This window comes from Ailuropoda melanoleuca, chromosome 5 (assembly GCF_002007445.2).
Source record: "Ailuropoda melanoleuca isolate Jingjing chromosome 5, ASM200744v2, whole genome shotgun sequence".
In the NCBI taxonomy this organism is placed as follows: Eukaryota; Metazoa; Chordata; class Mammalia; order Carnivora; family Ursidae; genus Ailuropoda; species Ailuropoda melanoleuca.
In genome coordinates, this window is record NC_048222.1 from 36,417,540 (window position 1) to 36,440,673 (window position 23,134).

At 35.8% G+C, this 23,134-nt stretch overlaps 1 protein-coding gene and 1 pseudogene across 11 annotated transcripts in view; one reads left to right on the forward strand and one right to left on the reverse strand.

Moving 5' to 3' along the window:
* The window catches only part of MYO9A (myosin IXA), a 307,312-nt gene that overhangs the window by 120,933 nt on the left and 163,245 nt on the right, over positions 1–23,134 (forward strand). For all 11 annotated transcript variants that reach the window (XM_034660724.1, XM_034660725.1, XM_034660722.1 and 8 more), the window contains 3 exons: positions 5,993–6,114; positions 11,113–11,254; positions 18,697–18,892. In XM_034660724.1, the coding sequence (XP_034516615.1) occupies positions 5,993–6,114; positions 11,113–11,254; positions 18,697–18,892 (460 nt within the window). The remainder of the gene's footprint in view (positions 1–5,992; positions 6,115–11,112; positions 11,255–18,696; positions 18,893–23,134) is intronic.
* Positions 4,734–4,830, reverse strand: LOC117802497 (annotated as a pseudogene).

The following is a 23,134-nucleotide window of genomic DNA, read 5'->3' on the forward strand; positions in this document are numbered from 1 at the left end:
CGAACAATGAGACTGAAGAAAGAGAAATTAGGGAATCCATTCCATTTACAATAGCACCAAAAATCTCATGTTACCTTGGAATTAACTTAACCAGAGACATAAAGGATCTATATTCTAGAAACTACAAATCCCCCCTTGAAAGACATTGAAGAAGAAACAAAAAGATGGAAAAATATTCCATGCTCATGGGTCNAACTTAACCAGAGACATAAAGGATCTATATTCTAGAAACTACAAATCCCCCCTTGAAAGACATTGAAGAAGAAACAAAAAGATGGAAAAATATTCCATGCTCATGGGTCGGAAGAATTAACATAGTTATAATGTCCATGCTACCCAGAGCAATCTACACTTTCAATGCTATCCTGATCAAAATACTAATGACATTTTTCAAAGAACTGGAACAAACAGCCTTTAAATTTGTGTGGAACCAGAAAAGGCTCCGAATCGCCAAGGAATTGTTGAAAAGGAAAAACAAAGCTGGGGGCATCACAATCCCGGATGTCAAGGTGTACTACAAAGCTGTGATCACAAAGACAGCATGGTACTGGCACAAAAACAGACACATAGACCAATGGAACAGAATAGAGAACCCAGAAATGGACTCTCGGCTCTTTGGGCAATGAATCTTTGATAAAGCAGGCAAAAACATCCAGTGAAATAAAGACAGTCTCTTCAATAGATGGTGCTGGGAAAATTGGTCAGCTACATGGAAAAGAATGAAACGTGACCACTGTCTCACACCATACACATAGATAAACTCTAAATGGATGAAAGACCTCGATGTGAGACAGGAATCCATCAAAATCCTAGAGGAGAGCATAGGCAGCAACCTCTACGACATCTGCCACAGCAGCCTTTTTCATGACACATCTCCAAAGGCAAGAGAAACAAAGGATAACATGAACTTGTGGGACTTCATCAAGATAAAAAGCTTCTGCACAGCCAAGGAAACAGTCAAAAAAACTAAGAGGCAGCTCACGGAATGGGAGAATATATTTGCAAATGACACTCTGGATAAAAGAGAGGTATCCAAGATCTACAAAGAACTTCTCAAACTTAATACATGAGAAACAAATAATCAAATAAAAAAATGGACAGAAGATATGAACAGACACTTTTCCAATGAAGACATACAAATGGCTAACAGACACATGAAAAAATGTTCAGAATCATTAGCCATCAGGGAAAAATGGCTACGCCAGTCAGAATGGCAAAATGGACAACGCAAGAAGCAACAATTGATCGAGAGGATATGGAGAAGGGATCCCTCCTACATTGTTGGTGGGAATGCAAGTTGGTACAGCCACTCTGGAAAACAGTGTGGAGGTCCCTTAAAAAGTCAAAAATTGAGCTACCCTATGATCCAGCCATTGCACTACTGGGTATATACCCCAAAGATACAGACGTAATGAAGAGAAGGGCCATATGCACCCCAATGTTCATAGCAGCACTGTCCACAATAAGTAAATCGTGGAAGGAGCCAAGATGCCCTTTAAGAGACGAGTGGATAAAAATGTGGTCCATATATACAATGGAATATTACTCAGCCATCAAAAAGAATGATTTGTCAACATTTGCTGCAACATGGACAGGAGTGGAGGAGATAGTGCTAAGCAAAGTAAGTCAAGGAGAGAAAGACAATTATCGTATGGTTTCATTCATTTATGTAACATAAGTAGGAAGATCGATAGAAGAAAGGGATAAAGAAAGGGGAGGTATTCAGAAGGAGGAATGAACCATGAGAGACTATGGACTCTGGGAAACAAACTGAGGGCTTCAGAGGGGAGTAGGGTGGGGGAATGGGATAGGCTGGTGATAGGTATTAAGGAGGGTACATAATGCATGGTGCACTGGGTGTTATACGCAGCTAATTATTCATGGAACTTTACATCAAAAACCAGGGTTGTACTGTATGGTGACTAACATAATATAATAGAAAAATATTATTATAAAAAAAAAGTTATGTTTAAAACCAACAATCAAAAGAGATCTGGAAAGTACCTTTATGGGTCAAAATTAAATAATGCACTTCTACATAGAGGTTGAATAAGATACACTGAACTGAATGAACATGTTGCATCTTAAAATTTGTGGGATTATAAGCAAAGGTGTATTTAGAGGAAAGTTTTGTAGTTGTTAGAATATTTAAAATTGAAGAGCAACGATATATATAAATATCCATCCCAAAATATTGGAATAAATCTGTAAACTAAACCAAAGGAAAGCATAAAGAAGGAAATAATGAAGATAAGAGAGGAAATTAAATAAGAGTGAAAACAAATACGCCATGGAAGATCTACAAAGTCAAAAGTAATACTTTGAAATGACTAATAAGACCCCTCACAAAATTCATCCAAGGGAGCGACAGAGAAAGACAGCGGTATAAATAACCAGAATTCCAGTTATAAAGAGGACATCATTGTGCATCCTACACACATTAAAAAGATAATAGTATACTCTAAACAGCTTTATTTCCATAAAGTGCACTTATGAAATGATGTGAAAAAAATATTTTGAAAACTGACACATAAGAAACATAAAATCTGATTCTTATAAGTAATGATTATATTGAATGTGTAATTAAAAGCCTTTCTATAAAGAACATTGTAAAGCAAGATGGCTCCATTGCTGAATTCTGCCAACATGGAAAGAATTAGTATCAGTTTGACATATGTTCTTATGTGGAATTGAAAAAGAGGGGAGAATTCCAAATGCATTTTATGGGGCTAAGATAATACTGATACCGAGATCTGTGAAGGATATTATTAGAAGTGGAAATTAAAGTCAATTTCACTCATAAGCATAGATTAAAAAAATTTTTTTTTAGATTTTTTTATTATGTTAGTCACCATATAGTGTATCATAGATTAAAAAATTCTAAAATGTTAGCAAACTAAATCCAGCAAGATATGTAAAATGATAATATATCAGAACCAAGTGGAGTTTTTTTCTGGTGTGTTTTATATCTAATCATCAATCGATTTAATTCATCTATTAACAAAATGGGGAAAAAATCTTACGGTGATTCCAATAGAAGCATTTGATAAAATTACATAACCATTCATTTAAAAAAAAATTCTTAGCAAACTAGGTATAGAAGGGAACTTCCGGATAAAGAGCATTTAGAAAAATCTATAAATAATGTCATACTTAATGGAAACAGACTAAATGCTTTCCCCCTAAGACTGAGAATAAAGCAGGAATTTTTCCTCATAGTTTTTATTTTGAAAATAGACATGTGAGGACATCCAAATGGATGGTAAACATTGCAAAATATTTTTCACTTATTAGTCATCAGAGAATTAAAATTAAAACCACAGTGAGATACCCCCAGGCATTCATGAGAATGAAATGAAAAAAACTGATAATACAGATATTAGAGATACTGTTCATGGGAAAGTCCCATACACGGGTGTTGGTTGCATACAGTGGTACATGTACTTTAGCAAGGTCCTTGGCTGTATTTGCTGAGGTTATACATTTGTAGTTTATAAGCCTGTGTTTTCACTCTCAAAATGCATATAAATACACACGAAAAGATTTGAGCAGAAATGTTAGTAATGGCACTTTCAATGGCTAAAAATTAGAGATAACTGTAATGTCTATCAGTAGTGCAGTGCGTGAATAAATTGCATGTAAATACTGCACAACATTGGTTTTCAGAGTATTTTTCTCCTATCCCTACTGGTAGCATCACTTAGCAACTTTTTAGAAATGTAAATGTTGGACCTCACTCTGCACCTGCTTATTGAGAAATTCTGGGCCTGGGGCCCAGTGGTTTGTGTTTTAATGAATCCTTTATGTTATTCTGTTGAATGTTAAAGTTTGAGAACTATTACTCTTTCACAGCTTTGGCATACTTTTTCTGTAAAGGACCAGACAAATGAGTCTTTTAAGATTTTGGAGCCATATAGTCTCAATGCTACTAATACATTGAGAAAGCAGCTGTAGATAAAGCATAAATGAGTGAATATGATGTTCCATAACCCCTGCCCTACAGCAATTAAAATGGATGCTAAGCAAAATAAGTCAGAGAAAGACAAATACCATGATTTCACTCATATGTAGTAGAATTTAAGAAACAAAACAGATGAACTTGGGGAAAGAAAGGAAAACCAAAATGAGATGAAAGTGAGAGGGAGACAAACCATAAGAGATGCTTAATTCTAGGAAACAAACCAAGGGTTGCTGGAGGGGAGGTGGGTGGGGGAGTTGGGGTAACTGGGTGATGGGTGTTAAGGAGGGCACTTGATGTAATGAGTAGTGGGTGTTTTATGCAACTGTTGAATCACTAAATTCTGCCCCTGAAACTAATACTACACTATATGTGAACTAAATTGAATGTAAATAAAGTGTTAAAAAATGGATGAACTTCAGATGCATTCTATAACCTTGATGTGTCTCTGAAACTAATGTTGAGTATAAAAACCAAATTGGAAAGAATATATATTGTATGGCTCTGTTTAGATTAGATTTATAAACAGATGAATCTTATTAGTGTTACTAGAAGTTAGGATAATTTAACTTTGGCAAGGGGGTGTGAATTGTCATTGGGAAGAGGAGATGAGAAAGGATTTTGGACTTCTGTATTAACGTCTTTAAGAATGCATATTCTTTTTAACCATGCTACAAAAAAGAAGAAACAGGACAAAAAAACTTTCTTAGTACCGCACAGGGTGACCTTTATATAGCAATTACTTTCTTGTGAAATTATTAATTAAAAGAAAAGAATTAAGCATTTACCTTTCCCAAATTTGTGTGTCATTCTTGTGCAGGTGCCATGCTGATCTTGCAGTTTTAATATATATGTGCTGCTGAAGTGAACACAGACCTTTACCTTTCCCAATTAAAGTAACTACAGTTTATATTATACTGGTCTTATTTAATAAGAAGGATAATAATAATAGTAATTATACCCAAGGAATGATAAAAATCACAAAATCACTAATTTGCAAAACCACCATATTTGTAGAGAAGTGTGCGAATGTTATCAGTGCATACTAAAGTCATCAGCCAACCGGGGTATTTACTTGGTGCCTAAATATTCTTGCAGTGTAGAAACTTACCTTTTTTAGATTGTCAGCGGCCTTGTTTTGAAAAACAGTTTAAAAGCATTACAAGTACGAATATAAGATTATTTCCCAGTACAGAGAAAAAACAAACAACAATAGGAGCTTAATAGTTGAATAGTTCAACGCCTGAGCTTTGACTTTTTAAAATCTTGGATTTGAAACTTTTTTTTAAAAAACATATTCTAAGGGTTTTTTTTTTTCTTCCCCTGAGGGTTTTATTTTGCCAAATGAAGTATGTATGAATTCCATATGATATCAATGATCACTGGAGGTGATGTTTTTACTTTTCCCAGACACTGTTTCATTAAATTCATTGTTGATAATCCAACAAATATTTGGTCCTTTTTGATGGTTTAGGGTCATGTGGGAGAAATTAGGCCTCATTTTATATTTTTCTTTAGTGCAGTCCTGAGATAGTGCAGCTAAAACAAATCTAGCCCTAAATTTTCACCTGAGTAGCATACAAATAGAATTGTAACAAAAAAACTTGGTTGTATGTACTTTTTAATGAAAGTAGACATATACTGTAATGAAGGTTTGATATAACTGAAATTATACATTCTTCATTGTGTAGATTAGTGATTTAAAAGGGAAAAGTTTTAGGCGCGCCTGTGTTGCTCAGTCATTAAGCGTCTGCCTTCGGCTCAGAGCGTGATCCTGGCGTTCTGGGATTGAGCCCCACGTTGGGTTCCTCTGCTGGGAGCCTGCTTCTTCCTCTCCCATTCCCCCTGCTTGTCTCTCTTTCACTGGCTGTTTCTCTCACTGGCTGTCTCTGTGTCAAATAAATAAATAAAATCTTTAAAAAAAATAAAAGGGAAAAGTTTTGTTCTTTTAAGCCTGACAAAAGCTTTTCAGTCTTTATTATCATATACCTATTATTTTCTGCAAGATGAATAAACTGTGAATTTATTTCCTAGGAGGAGTATAGAACTGAAGGTATCAGCTGGCACAATATAGATTATATTGATAATACTTGTTGCATAAATCTTATTAGCAAGAAACCAACAGGTCTGCTCCATCTTTTGGATGAAGAAAGCAAGTGAGTATGATTCTTTTAATTTTGTTATTGGCCATTTGGGCTTTTCGTGTCCTTTTAAGTCTTAAATTTTCTTCTTACATAATCACATGAGGAGCCAAATTTCCTTTGTGTGCATTTTATTTATGTGTGTATGTTTCTAGGAAAATTGGGTGAACTTTAATATTGAATGCATTTTTTCCAGATTCTTCTACAGAGTTACTTTGATGTTAAATTTATTGGCATTTTTTTTTATTGTTGCATGTTCCTCTCTTCTTGAATTGAGTTTTATATGAGATGTGTTTATAGTTTTCATGTTTAGCAGAAAAGAATATCATGATAGATTAGTGATGTCTGCCACAGCTGTGCAGGTGGTAAGTAGCAACATATGGCAAGTATTTGACATCCTTTGTTAGCCCTGTGTAGTCTACCAAACGTATATATAAGCTTCAGAAATAAAACTTCATATAGCATCCTCCAGAAAGTTTTCAGTGCTCTATAAAGTATTATTTATAGTTAAATTATCCTATAAGATGGCAAATCTAGGACTGGGGAAACTGAAGTGATGGAGAGTGTGTGAGTTTTCTGTCACTTTTTACCAAAATATTAAGTAGCTGAATTAGGTCGCTTGATTTCTAGCTATACATATTATACCCATTGAAGTAAGATATAAAATATTGGGGATTCACTGTCATAGGTGGGATGACCATACGTTATCAGGTTTGAATGGGACAATCTAAAGTTTATGCTTGTCCAGTTTAGTTATTAAAGGTGCCTACTTTTATTCCCAAATATCCTGGTTTGTATGTCACCCTATTAATACGCCATAAACATAGAAATTGCTACCTAAAAATATAAAGTAATATGGTAGAATGCAAAATGTATTAAAAAGGAGAATGCTAACAGTTACATCTATCCACTCTATCACTAGTCTATTTCCATTAATCTAAATGAATTAAAATGCAATTAACACAAAATATGTTATGTACAAAGTCATATAAAAGTTTTTTTGTATTGCTCTGTATGCCTGAAAACTTATATTATCTTTTATAAAATTGTAAGGTTAGTGGTTCTTAACTGCTCACATACCTTACCTCTGGTGTATTTTATTTTATTTTGAAAAGCTTCATCAGTGTTGAGAATTATTGTGGTTGATGTCAAAATATTAAGCAGTTCTATTTGCTTGAGGTATTTTATGATAACAAAAAGAACAAAGTTTAAGCAAGTCTAGAAAAAGATCATGTAAGTAGTAAGTGATGGACTTGAGATTCAGACACTCTAGGCATTTCTGACTAATAAGCTTGTGCTTTGAAGTATTGTCCTATAATGTTTCTCTGTAATCGGCTATAGAGTCAGAAGTTCAGGGTTGCATTCCATCTCTATTAGCTACCTTTGGCAAATCTCTGAATATTCTTGATTCTTAGTTTTTTGCATGTAAAAAGGAAATGATAATGAGAAATGACAGCTGTCTGCTGTATAACTTAAGGTGGTGAGCAGCAATTGAGGTAGTTGAGTATATAATTAAAACATGAATAGAGGAACGGGTTCTTGTCTGGCCTGTACTTCCTTAGTAAAATATTTTGAGTTCACATCTTATTATACAAAAACTATTTCCCTGGTCACTTGCTACCTCACGTAGATATAAATATTGCCCAATAAGAGAACATCAACTCTGCCATTACCCAGAAGTTCCTGGGGGTAAGCCTACGTAGCCAGAAATTACAGAGAGACAGATTTTGGCTCAGTGTAAGAAAGAATTTTCTAATCATTAGAGCTGATTAGCAGCTGCTTTATAAAGTGATAAAATTTCCCGTTATATAAGTCTTTTGTATCATCTGTCAGGGTATTGTTGTTGGTAGGAGACTAGACTGAATAACCTCTTATTTAAAAAAAAGATGAGTGGTGAGGAGGGGCAGAGGGAGAGGGAGAAGCAGACTCCCTGCTGAACAGGGAACAGGGAACCCTACCCAGGGCTCGATCCCAGGACCCCGGGATCATGATCTGAGCGGAAGGCAGATGCTTCACCGACTGAGACACCCAACTACCCCTGCACTGAACAACTTCTTAATTGTCCCTTCAATTATGTGTCTATATTCAGTCCTCCATAAAAAACTTTTTATAAATTCTATTATTATTTTCTTCACTTTATGTGTCAGTCCTGTTGTTTTTACCTCCTCTTGTAAATGGACCACTTTGCTCTATGTTTTAACATTCCAGAATGAAAGATGTTTTCTCTCTCTGCCAGAGATAGGTTGAAAATAGATTGGTCACATTTAGGAAGAGCTGTTTTGGGAACCACTTAAGAGTAGTTTTCCTCTAAAAATGGTTTTGTTCTATAGGGAATATATTTCATGAAATATATCCTTAGCAGTGTTCCTACCTCATTCAGTATTGTTTATAGTGCTCTAGGTGCATGGGTTTGAGGTCAGAAGTCTTGTTTAATCTTGTCTCTGTTATCTCTTGGCTGTTTGAACTTGGGCAAGGTATTTAAGCTTGACTATAAAGGATGCCGCATGAAATTTAGAAAGAAGGAGTAGAATAAGCAAAGTTAGGTATGAGCAGGATGTTAGGAGTGTTACCAGTCTTTCCTTCGGTATTCAAAGTGTGATCTGTTGACTGCAGGACTGGCAGCACCTCGATGCTTGTTAGAAATGCAGAATCTCAGACTTCCACTCCAGACTTAACAAAATGAAGTTAAGATCAGAGCATTCATATAGGACTGCATTTTGTCAGTCTTGCCTGCTCATTAGAATTACCTGGGGAACTTGGAAATAGTACTGATCATCATCAGCCTAGCATCACTTCAGTAGAATCACAGGAATGGGGTCTAGGTATTGGTATTTTTGAACGCTAAAGAAACATTAATGTAAGCCTACCCTGGCAGATAGTCTTTGGGGAACACTAGATGGAAGAGCTTTGAAATGCACAATAATGTCTAATTTGCCTCTGTTTCAAGCTCTTTTGCCTGATATTGTAGTGTGTATCCACAAGTGTTTGTTGAACATAGGACATATGGAGAGCTTTCCTTTTTTTGGAATAAAAACTGTTTTCATATACATCTTCCTTTGAAAATTTCTTTTCTCCATTTGAAAAAGTAAGAGAAAAAGAAATCACAAGCTTTTTGATTATTCAGAGGATTACTTAGAGACAATGAGATGAGTTTCCTTCCTGAAGAAGAGCATCCTGCTGTGAAGTAGTGAGGCATAAGTTTGCAGGGGTTGAGTTGGGTCTAGGCTTAGGAGCTTTGATTCAGTCTCTTTGCCTTGGTGATCCATAAATTTTCCTGACTAGGGGAGGCACATGATTAAAGCAGTATTATAGGAAAATTTTGATATTTTGACTTGATGCCTTGAAACAAGGTAAGATTAGAGTACTGAGAGTACTGAAGAGGCTGTTGCTGTACTCTCTGTTTCAAATCGTAAAGTTATAGTCCCTTCTAGAATGGCTTTAGAGTTCTGGAATGGATAGGGAGAGCTGGATGGCGAAGATGTTTTGAGGAAGGGTATTTGAATTTAAAAACAGTCCTAGATGAATAGGAAAATGTCAGTGTTGGCAGCATTAGAAAGTACGTAACATTTATGTCCTCCATATAGGATGTCCTCCCTATTATTAGATGTTTTTACTAGTGTTACTTAATTCTGTTAACACTGCGAAACTAGTTCTTAAAGCTTGCCGTATGTCACATACAGAACTGGTAATCAAAAACTATGACCATCTGACATCAAAGGCCATTCTCTTTCCGGTGTCTGAGACATACAACGTAATTAACTATTTTTGTTGTAATTTTGGAATTCATTTTTACACAGATTTTGTATTCATCATCTTTGCAACCTCATGTCACATTATTTCTCATTATTTCAACTATGATGAAATGAAACTAGTCTCTGAAATATACTTACTTTCTCCTTTTACTGTCAGTGATATTTCCTCTATTTGAAACTCCTACCCGACCTTTAACATTTAGCTCATAATTGTCTCCTATCTCTTCTTTGAATCTTTTCATTATTCCCAACCACTAGTGATTTTTTCCTTTTCTGAACTAAAAAAAAATTTATTTATTTATTTATTTATTATTTGAGAGAGATTGAGAGAGAGAAAAAAGGGAGAGGGACAAGAAGACTGTGCTGAGTATAGAGCTGATGTGGGGCTCAACCCCAGGACCCCGAGATCATGACCCGACCTGAAATCAAGAGTTGGAAATTAAGTTTTAAAGATTTTATTTATTTATGTATTTATTTGCGAGAGAGAGAGAGGGAGAGAGAGACAGAGACCAACAGAGATAGTGACAGCACAGGTCGGAGGAGAGGGAGAAGCAGGCTCCCCGCTGAGTAGGGAACGTGATGAGGGGCTCAATCCCAGGTCCCTGGGATCATGACCTGAGCCAAAGGCAGCCACTTAACCAACTGAGCCACCCAAGTGCCCCCTAAACTTTTATATTCCTGTATTTGCTATCATGTAATTGTTTAATAGCTGTCACTTGAATAATCCCTAGATATGAAATGCTTATCAATGAGTATAAACCCATTGAGACATATTTGAAATAATAATATAGTATAAAATTATGTAGTTACTGGTACAGGTAAGAAAATTGCTACTTAATTTATATACGAAGAAAGAGGAAAACAGAAAATGACTATGGACTTAAGACCTGTCCAAATTGAGAGATCATTTTTTGTTTGGAAGTTCTTGGCCTCAAACAATGTATCATTTGAGTTTTATTATCCTATGGGTTTTACAGAAGTGCCACACAGTGCAACCTGAGCTAAGTATTTCTTAGTTCTGCTTCTTGCAAAGTGTGAGTTTGGGCAAATCGTGACTTTTGATCCCTCACCTATAAAACACCAGTCCTTCTTATACTCACTTTTTAGCTTGTTAGGAGAATCAGATTAGATAATGTAAGTGAAAACTCATTGTAATTTGCTATAAATGTTTTAGATGGCAATATGATTATAATGTATTAAAAAAGACTATATTAACATCTGCATCTTTCTTTAGTGTTTTTGTTTTTTGTTTTTAATTCAGCTTTCCACAGGCTACAAATCAAACATTGCTAGATAAATTTAAGCATCAACATGAAGAGAATTCTTACATTGAATTTCCAGCCGTGATGGAGCCTGCTTTCATCATAAAGCATTATGCTGGGAAAGTAAAATATGGGGTAAAGGTCAGTAAATTTCTCATTAATATGCCGTCAGGGTAAAAGTGTTTTCTTCACACTGTCACACTGCCTTCTCTGTAGTTTATGGAGGCTCTTAATCAGTAACGGTTGGAGATGGAGACATTTTATAAAGATACTACTAACTTTCAGATTCTACCTTGCAACATATTACTCTTATGTGATATTTTCGTTGGTTTCCTCCTATAGATAAACTCAATATCAGTCCCTTCTAACAGTTTTTTTAAATCTGAAGGATAGCATCAGTATATCTTAAACCCAGTATTTCATTATGTAGTTTGTTGAATTTTTCTCTTCTCTGCATCCATGAGGCTTAACAGAGGCCTCATAGTGTCTTTATGCACCATTAGGTATTTGTGAGCTTGCACTCCTAATGAATATATTGAAACTTGTAACTCCTGTGGAGGGGGATCTTCATAATTGGGTTCATTTCTTATTTGTAATTGTTGAGCCTGTTACCCTTCAAACACTTGATGTTTAAGCTGTCATTTAAATAAGATAGTTTCCCAGGCAGGGCAGTGATGGTGTGGAGAATAGTGGAGCAATATATTTTCTCTTGCGCCTTGAGGCGAGAGTCACAACTAAAATCACTCATTCATTCGTCACTGATTGACTTATTCAGGAAGTGTCTGTTAAATACAGATTATGTGTCACACTCTGTGCTTGGTGTTTGGAATGATTTAGTGATGAAACAGCCATGTTCTTGGCTCAGTATATACATATGTGTGTGTGTGTGTGTGTGTGTGTGTGTGTGTGTCTGTGTGTCTGTGTGTGTCTATATGTAATATAGATAAGTGGGATATTGCTATAAATAAATGAAGGGGTTCTAGGAAAGAAAGTAGTGAAATAGTGGACTTTGAATTTGGAGATCCATGAATACCTCCCTGGGAACTTAAATTTTAGAGTTAACCTGAAGCAAGTGTTACCTTGGTGAGGAGTTGAGATGAAGAATATTCTAGGCCATGAGATAGGAAAGAATTAATATGTTAAAATAATTGAAAACAGGCCAGTGTTACTAGATTATGGTGAACAAGGGAGAAAGTGGTGTGAAACGAATTTAGAAAATGAATAGCAAGTTAATTCTTCATGGCTTTTAGACCAAGTTAAAGGAGTTTGGTTTTTATTGAAATTATTATGGGGAACCATGAAAAAATTTTAAACAGGTTTTGATTTGTGTTTCTTTATTTTTTATTTTTTTTTTAAAGATTTTATTTATTTATTTGACAAGGAGAGAGACAGCCAGAGAGAGAGAGAACACAAGCAAGGGGAGTGGGAGAGGAAGAAGCAGGCTCCCAGGGAGCAGGGAGCCCGATGTGGGGCTCGATCCCAGGACCCTGGGATCACGCCCTGGGCCAAAGGCAGACGCTTAACAACTGAGCCACCCAGGCACCCCTGATTTGTGTGTTTTTTAAAAATATTGCTTTGATTACTTTGAGGAGAAGGAACAACAGAGGATGAGAGTGGAAACGGGAGATAATTAGGAGCTTTTTAAAATAGTTGAGGTGAAATATTAAGAAAAACTGAACCACAGTTTAAGATAAACTCTACCACAGTAGAGATGGAGGAAATGTAGGTGATTATGAGATATATTTTGGAGGTATAATTGGTAGAACCTGATTGATGGATCCTAGCTAAGTAAGTGACTTTGGGTTAGAGCTGATGGGTGAATTTGAGGTGCTATTTCCTGAGATGGAAAAGACAGAAAGGGACACATTTTAGAATAAACATTAAGAATAACAGAGTGGAATGATGGTTCTCAGGGGATGGGGGAATTGAGGAGCTGCTGGGCAAAGGATACAAACTTGCAGTTAGAAGATGAATAAGTTCTGGAGATCTAATGCACAGCATTGTGATTATAATTAACATTGTGATAATAGCATTATCTTCAAAGTTCTTAAGAAACCAGAATTTATTTTATTTTAATTTTTTTTTAAAGGTTTTATTTATTTTGACAGAGAGAGACAGCGAGAGAGGGAACACATGCAGGGGGAGTGGGAGAGGGAGAAGCAGGCTTCCTGCAGAGTAGGGAGCCTGATGTGGGGCTCCGTCCCAGGACCCTGGGATCATGACCTGAGCCGAAGGCAGATGCTTAATGGCTGAGCCACCCAGGCGCCCCAAGAGACCAGATTTTAGATGTTCTCACCACAGAAAAGAAATGATAGCTATGTGACCTGGTAGAGGTATTAGCTGATGCTATAGTGGTAATCATATTGCAGTGTATAAATGTATCAAATCAACACATTGTACACCTTATACATTACATGTCAGTTATATCTCAATTAAAAAAAAAAGATTTTAGGGGCATCTGGGTGGCTCAGCCGTTAAGCATCTGCCTTCGGCTCAGGTCGTGATCTCAGGGTCCTGGGATCGAGCCCCGCGTCAGGCTCCCTGCTCAGCGGGAGGCCTGCTTCTCCCTCTCCCACTCCCCCTGCATGTGTTCACTCTCCCGCTGTCTCTCTCTCTCTCTCAAATAAATAAGTAAAATCTTAAAAAAAATAAAGATTTTAAAAATGTAGTTTAAAATAAAAACAAGAAAACTTGAGCTATAAAATCACAGTGAGGTGCATAAGTCTAAAGTGTATAGATATCTGTCATGCCCCTTCCTAGCTCATTCTACCCCACTTAGAGGTAACCACTATCCTTATTTTTTATCCTTAGTTTTACTGTTATTACATTTCAGGTAAATAGAATCATACAATATGTACACTTGTGCCTGTGATTAATCATCCTTAGATAGGTTGAAAGTAAAAGAATGGAAAATATATATATATAGAAAAAACACATATAGAAAGTAAAAGGATGGAAAAATATATACCATCCAAACCCTAACTAAAAGAAATTATTATCAGATAAGGTAGATTTTAAGGCAAGAAGTATTACTAAAGATAAAGAGGCACATTTCATAACAATAAAGGGGGCCAGTTTGATAGGAAGACACAATCATCAAAAGTTGTATGTACTTAATGATTTGCTTCAATATATAAAAATCAAAGGGAGAACAAAATCATAACTAGAAAATTCCATCTAGTTGTAGATTTTTAATACATATCTCATAGTAACCAACAGAATAAGACACAAAATCAGTAAAAACTAAAAAATTGGATAGCATTGTTAAAAACTGACCTACTTGACATGTCATAAGGATAGCTAGACAGCCTTCTAGTGTTTAACACAATTCTTCTGTGTAACCCATGGGTCAAAAAAGAAATCACATTTACAATGCTAGTTTTATTATTTATTTGTTTATATTTAAAGATTTTACTTATTTATTTATTTGAGAGAAAGAGAGAGAGAGATAGGGAGAGTGAGCACCAGCGGGGAGGAGAGGGAGAAGCAGGCCCCCCACTGGGCAGGGAGCCCAGGGATCATGACCTGAGCCAAAGGCAGATGCTTTTTTTTTTAAATTAATTAATTAATTTTAAGTAATTTTTTATTGTGTTAGTCATCATACAGTATATCCTTAGTTTTTGAGGTAGTGTTCCATGATTCATTATTTGCATATAACACCCAGTGCTCCATGCAATATGTGCCCTCCTTAAATACCCATCACCGGCCTATTCCAGTCCCCCACTCCCCCTCCCCTCTGAAGCCCTCAGTTTGTTTCCCAGAGTCCATAGTCTCTCATGGTTCATTCCCCCTTCTGTTTACCCCCCCTTCATTCTTCCCTTCCTTCTCCTACCGATCTTCCTGCTATTTCTTATGTTCCATAAATGAGTGAAACCATATGATAATTCTTTCTCTGCTTGACTTATTTCACTTAGCATAATCTTCTCCAGTCCTGTCCATGTTGCTGCAAATGTTGGGTAATCATTCTTTCTGATGGCTGAGTAATATTCCATTGTATATACGGACCACATCTTCTTAATCCAGTCATCTGTTGAAGGGCATCTCAGCTCCTTCCACAGTTTAGCTATTGTGGACAATGCTGCTATGAACATTGGGGTGCACATGGCCCTTCTCTTCACTACGTCTGTATCTTTGGGGTAAATACCCAGTAGTGCAATTGCTGGATCTTAGGGTAGCTCAATTTATAACTTTTTAAGGGACCTCCACACTGTTTTCCAAAGTGGCTGTACCAACTTGCGTTCCCACCAACAGTGTTCCCCTTTCTCCACATCCTCTTCAACATTTGTTGTTTCTTGCCTTGTCCATTTTTGCCATTCTGACTGGCATAAGGTGGTATATCTCAGTGTGGTTTTGATTTGAATTTCCCTGATGGCTAATGATTTTGAACCTTTTTTCATGTGTCTGTTAGCCATTTGTACGTCTTCATTGGAAAAGTGTCTGTTCATATCTTCTGTCCATTTTTTTATTTGATTATTTGTTTCTCGTGTATTGAGTTTGAGAAGTTCTTTGTAGATCTTGGATACCAGTCTTTTATCTGTAGTCTCATTTGCACATATCTTCTCCGAAGGCAGATGCTTAACCGACTGAGTCACCCAGGCACCCCTACAATGCTAATTTTAAACTGAGCATTAATGAAAATACAACATACTAAAATTTGCAGAATCTGTAGCAATTGGTAGGATGAATTTAAAGCAATGGTTTATAATTTTAAATGCAGACATTAGGAGGAATGGCTGAAAGTAATTAAGCTTCCATTTCAAGAAACTGAAAAAAGAACACCAGATTGACCCCCCCCCCAAATTAGAGGGAGATAATAAAGGGAAGACTAGAAATGAATGCAGTAGAAAGCAGACATGCAATAGAGAAATTAACAAAGCCAGAAATTAGTTCCTTGAAAAGATAGCAGAAAAAAATAAAAGGTAATAGAAAATAATCTATAATAGAAAAAAAGATTTTAAAAATACAGATATCAAAAAAAAAGGGGACTTACATACTCAACAGATATTAAAGAGGGTCTGAACATATTTGCCAATAAATTTGACAACATAGATAAAATGGAGAGTTCCATGAAAAACACACATCAAAACTGACACCAGAAATACAGGAAAAACTGAGACTCCTATTTCTGTTAAATAATTTGAATCAGCAGTTTAAACTTTCCCACAAAGGAAATTCCAGGCCTATATGGTTTCACTGGCGAATGCTTCCAAACATTTCAGTAATACTAGTCTTATGCATTCTCTTTCAAGTTTGAGATACCTTTAAGATATATAAATGGATCTCAGACATAACAAGAAAGATCTGAGCTGGAAATATAGATTGGGACTCATCATATAGATAGTGTTTAAAGCCATTACTATGGTTGAGATCACCTGATGTAAGGTGATTGAGTGAAAATTGTAAGAGTATGTAAGACGAAACCGTAAGAATTTCAAATATGGAACCAGGAGTAGGGTAAGTAGTAAATCACAAAATGTATTGTTAATAGAAACCAAGAGAAAATTTTCAAGAAGAATGATATGATTAGTTTATGAAATGTACTTAGAAATCTGGAACTATGAAGACAGATGAGACCATTACTTCGGAAAATAAAGGTCTCCATCAACATTTGACAGTCATCATGGGAAAGAATTCTAGAATTTTACTCTGTATAGTATAGTTATTAATAGGATGGGATGGTCTTTGGTGTAGAACAGATACACATTTCATTTCCTGTAGTACTTATTATGTTTGACCTTTGGCAAGCTTCTTTTATCTTTCTGTTTACTTACCAGTAAAGTATGGTTTGTAATTATTCTGCTTTATTAAGTAATTGTTAGAATTGAATAAGTTATGTATAGTGCTTAACTTAGTGCCTTGCATCTTGTTTGCCCTTGGTAGGTATTAGCTGCTGATGGTGATGGTAGTGATTTGGATTTGAAAATTTTTAATCAGTTTTTAATCAGTTTTACTAAGTTTTAATATATACTTTTGCTCAAAGGGTGTTTAGGGACAAGCCAAGGACCAAGATTTCTGGCTTGTTTCTCCTTTTTCCCTATTCTTAGGAGAACAAAAAATAGGAAAGGAAACCCCTAAAGGAGTCCAAACTGCCTTCTGGAAAACATCATACTAGGCATATTCCTCATAGAATTCTGAGTGAGTTAGAGCTGTTCTGTGAAGTAGCACCAACTCTGAGTGATTTACTTACCAAGTTTTAATCCTCTTATCTGGGTGTGGTTATAGTCAAATGCCTAGATTATACATATCAGTCTAGAACCTTCTTCCATGAGTGTAAACTTTTTGTTCTTCTTGTCTTTCTGTGGGGTATTTTAACTCATTTTCTTCTGTTATATCCCCTCTGTCCCCCTTTGGCAGGAGGTTTGTACTGCCTGTTTACAGTCCTTAGGTAATACATGTATTTTCTGAAGTCTCTGTAGGACTCCTACTTGATGTCTGTATGCAGAAATAGCATAGTGGTAATGAGTATAGTGGTAATGAACCCCTGTTCTACATACTGTGTAGTAGGGGCAAAGATAGTTAACCTCTCCATGACTGAGTTTCTTCATGTATAAAATAGGAATACTAATAATATCTATCTTAAGGAATTGGTAGGTGGATGAAATGAGCTTAAATGAGACAGCACATGTAAAATGCTTAGAAGAGTGTCACACGCATAATAACCTTTCAATAAATGTTACTTGCTACTGTTGTTATCCTCACCATCTCAAACTTCACTTGCATAAAACTGATCTCTTGATCTCATTTTCTATCCCTAAACCTTCTCTTTTCTCTAGACTTCACTATATCAATATGGTACCTCCACATAGTTTCTTAAACCCAAAATACAGGCGTTAACCTTATTCTCTCATTCTCTCACCATGCTCTAATACACCATCAAATTCTTTGCCTTACTTCCAAAACATATCCCAAATATAATAATTGTTTTCCCTTTATGCTATTACCGCCAACGTAGTCCAAGTCACCATGACCTTGTATTTGGAATATCGCAATAGCTAGTCTCCCTTTTTCCACTCTTTGGATAAATTCATTCCCTCTGCAGCATTCAGTGGTATTTATAAAACATCATTTAGCTTCCATTGGCTTCCTTTATACTTGAATAAAATCCACAAACTCCTAAGTCAGGCTTGCATAGCCTATTTATTTGCCAAATCTTCCACCATTCTCACCCTTGCCCAGAATATTCCAGCCCCTGGTCTTACTGCGTGTCTCCTGACTTGTCCTACCACCTATTAGGTAGTAGGTGTTGTGTTCTCTTTGTTTGGAACGCTGTTCCTTGTCTTCTCATGTCCGGCTCCTTTCTGTTATTTAACTGTCTGGTTATTTTATGTGATACCCCATCAGAGAGGCTCTCTATTTAACAAGCTGCAATAAAATTGTGGAATATTCCTGTCATTTAAATGTATTATAGAATTCAATAGTTTTAGGGTTGGCTGGGACTTTATAGAAGGTATCTAGTCCAGTTAGCTACCTAGAACAGAAATCATTTTTATAGTCCTTGTTAAGCCACTTTTCAAACATGTCACCCATTATCTTCTTGGTTCAATAATTTTTTCAAAAATAACACTGGTACTTTTTTCATGTAGGATTTCCGGGAAAAAAATACAGATCATATGCGCCCTGACATTGTAGCTCTTCTAAGAAGTAGCAAGAATGCATTTATCTCTGGGATGATTGGAATTGATCCCGTAGCTGTTTTCCGATGGGCAGTTCTCAGAGCTTTTTTCAGAGCCATGGTTGCTTTCAGGGAAGCTGGGAAAAGACACATTCAGAGAAAAACTGGTAAGCAGTAGACACTAGTATTCTACCATACTTCATCTTTTAATTTTTTACCTCTCCTAAGGAGTAGAGGCATAATAATTTTGTTCTCTTCTGTTTTCTTACCATATCCTAGCATCATTTTCAGATCTGATTAGTTCCAGTGTACTTTATATGATTGAGTTAAGTGAATATATGGTGTTTGTGTGTATATACGTATTGTTACATTTTTATTAATAAATACTGAGAGGAGTAATGTATGTAAAGCATCTGATATTTAATAGGCACTTAGTAAGACATTGGTAAAATTTTATACAAAAAATGAAACGATACTTTACCATTTACTTATATAGAATTAAGTATTGATACCTTTCTTTATTTTCTTCTTATGCAATAGTTTTTATACAAGTGAAACATAACTTAATGTGGAAGCATAAATCAGGAGATAGAAAAATTGGGATGCAGGCAGGGCAGTCTAGTGGAGATAACCTGACTTCAGTAATCAGTCATCTTCTTTTGACTGATTTTGTGACTATTAAAAGTTTTTCTTCAAAATAGTGCCTTCAAAATTGTGGGGTAAAGCCAGATAATAATACATGTATCTGTTTATGAATGTTAATTTTCTTTTCTTCCTACCCTTAACAAGTTCATTGGATTTTACTTTGAAATTTAGAAACGAATGGAGCAGCATACTTCTTCTGTGTCTCTTCCCCTTAAATCATGAAATACCGTAGTTCACTATCTGTGGGAAGGCATCTTACCTTCATAAGCATTGTTACCTAATGGAAACCACACTGTTGTTTGCTGTAGCTCTAGCCTTAGATAGACCATTTCTGCATAGTGAGGATTTACTAATATCTATGTAGCCATTTAAAATAAAGTGTTCTGCCCAGAGAATCTTCAGTAGAAGTGTGCTAGGACACATCTGTACTTTCAGGACTCCCAGATTTACTTATATGGCTTTTGGCATGTGCAGTAGCAGTAAAACTTTTAAGTTCAGCTTTTAACATATTTCAAATGAATATATGTATTTGGGAGATTGTATTTCTAAAACGAGAGGGAAAAGCTAATTGAACTTAGCTTCTGTTTTTCAAATTATAATATGCACAACTGGCCTTTGTAGATAGGGAGAAATACAGTTTTTTGGAAAATAAAAAGAATATCTTAAACCTGCTTTACCTTTTACAAAATTATTTTTAAGAGGCTGTCTTTGTAAAAAGCTTTAAGAAGTTCTTTCATTTAAGATACATTATTATATATTAAAATGGATTTACCAATTTTGAAAATTTTAAAAATTGCTTAAGTATCCTGCTAAGATGTAACTAGGAGAAGAAACTTTTCTTGTATTTACTATTGAAAATATTGCTTTCTGTAAAGATTATTCACATTGTTCTTGTGTTCCTTTGGTGTTTAAAATATTATTTGTGAAAGCTGGTTGTATGTTTATTATTGTCAGTTGGTACAAAGATACACAATGTTATTAATGATCAACAAAGTGATACTGTATTATTTCTAATTTGATCATTTCTAGATTCTTCTTGTTTTGTAATCTAGTTTTTCTTTCTGGCCAGCACAGAGCATCCATATAATAAACTTTTTGAATACTTTTTTATTTTGGGATATAACATGCATACAGAAAAGTGTGACCCCCAAAATGTATAGCTCAGTTAATTATCACAGAGTGAAAACACACTGGAATTACCACGTAGATTAAGAAGTAGAATATTACCAAGAACCCAGAAGTCTCATTGGATAAACTTTTTAAATTTCACTTTTTATCAAGAAAAAGAAAAACTATAATTCATTTGTATTTTGAGGCAATGATTGAGCAGATTTGTCGTAGGAAATAGTTGTAGTATAGTATATTACTGTCAGTGCCAGTATTTAGCATTTTTGCTCCTTTTGCATGGATTTCGCTAAAAGGGTGCCATAAAATTAGAACATTGTAGCATTGCAAAATAAAAACTAACAATAAGTGAAAATGGATACATAGTAGATTCAGAACCTTTAAAATGATCACAAATAGTATGCAGACATAATGAAAATGAAATATAGGAATTTGAGATTATTTAAATAGAAGTAGAATATATGAAAGGCAGAAGGTAATCAAGTTCAGAGTTTGAATGAGAATAAGAGTTCTAAGATAATACTTTAGGGAAGAAAGAAAATGTAGGGTGCAGATGTACAATATATCTTCACTTCCTTTGAGAGTATCTTTATAAAAAAATTTTAGTGCCTCAGCTAAATTGCTAATAAATACCTTGATAGTGAACTAAAAAGTCTTGGATTTTCTTATGGAATTCCCTGACATTCTTTTTCTTCATCAAGCCATCCAAGCACAAATAATATCAAATTAAAATCTACTTTTTGACTGTTTTTTTAGAAACTTCCATCTTAAGGGACACAGTGCCATTTAAGGCCTTTAAATAACAATTAATTCAATTTTTTTTCAATTAATTCAAAATAAATTTGTTATAACTATGTAATATATATTATGGTGATCAGGAAACTATGCAGTGTTCTTAGTGGAATTATATAAGTAGGCAGTCTGAGTGAAGCTACATATTGGCCTTACTTGGATGTAGAATGAGGAATAGTAATGATTTGTCTGGTCAGCAAAGAGACTTTACAGAATTAGTTTAGGAAAGTCCTTGACAGTATCAACAATTAAATGAAACAGCAAATCCTGGGAGAAGGGAGAATCTGATTTCCAGAGTTGCCATGTTATATTATTTAAAATATCTGGTGTTCTACACAAAATTATGAAACATGCAAAAGAAAAAAAAAGAAAAAATGACCTGTATACGTAAAAAAAGGTTTCAGTTGGAATTATTGCTGAGGGAAGCCAGACCTTGAACTTTATAAAGTCTTTAAGCTATTTTAAATATGTTCAAAGGCAACCATATCTGAGGAACTAAAGGAAAGTATGAGAGCAATGTCTCACCAAATACAGAATATTAATTTATATATGTATGAGAAATTCACTAGAAGAGTTCAACAACAGAATTGAACAGACAGAGGCCAGAATCAGTGAACTTGACTACAGATCAGTTGAGATTATCCATTCTAAGAAACAGAAAGAAAAAAGAATGAATAAGAATGAACAGAGCTTTTAGACCTGTGGAACACAATAAACTACCCCAATTTCTGGCAGTTTAGAAGGACAGAGAAAGGGGTAGTAAGAATATTTCAAGAAATAATGGCCCACAACTCTGCAAATTTCATGAGAAGACTATATATCCAAGAAGGACAACAACCTGCAAGGGATCCATACTTACGTGCATCATAATTAAATTGTCCTGAGATAGAAAATATTGAAAGCATCAGGAGAGAAGTAATTCATATACAAAGTGTCCTCGGCAAGATTGACAGTTGATTCATCCTCAGGAACCATTGAGGTTAGAGGGCAATACTTGACATATTCAAAGTGCTGAAAGAAAAAAGAGAGTCAATCAAGAATTTTGTATTCACAAATCAAAACTACAATGAGATACCTCCTCACACCAGTCAGAATGGCTAAAATTACCAAGTCAGGAAATGACATATGTTGGTGAGGACGCAGAGAAAGGAGAATCCTCTACACTGCTGGTGGGAATGCAAGCTGTTGCACCCACTCTGGAAAACAATATGGAGCTTTCTCAAAAAGTTAAAAATAGAGCTATCCTATGACCCAGCAATTGCATTACTAGGTATTTAACCCAAAAATACAAATGTAGTAATCTGAAGGGTGAAGGGGCACCTGCACCCCGATGTTTATAGCAGCAATGTCCACAATAGGCAAAATATGGAAAGAGCCCAGATGTCCATCGACAGATGAATGGATAAAGAAGATGTGGTATGTAGATTTATTTAATGGATGATTAGAAGTGTGACATTGTTAATTTGGGGGGAGGTTAAGATGGCGGAGGAGTAGGGGACCCCTTTTTCAGCCGGTCCCCTGAGTTGAGCTGGATAGGTACCAGACCAGCAGGAATATCCACGGAATCAGCCTGAGACGCAGGAAGATACATCTGGATCTCTACAAATGAACATCTCCAGCGCTGAGTATCGAGGTACGAAGCGGGGAGCCGTGAAACCGCGCACAGATATCGGAAGCTAAACAGAAGGGGGAGGGAGCCGCCGTGTCATGGCGCCGGGAAGCGGTAGCCACCTGCAAGGGGAGCGGACAGACCGCGGACCCGCACGCTTGAGACAATAGACTGAGAAGGGAGCTCCGGGAGCGCACGCGGGACGGCTGGCGGTTGGCGGGCCACCTGCACGGGGGAG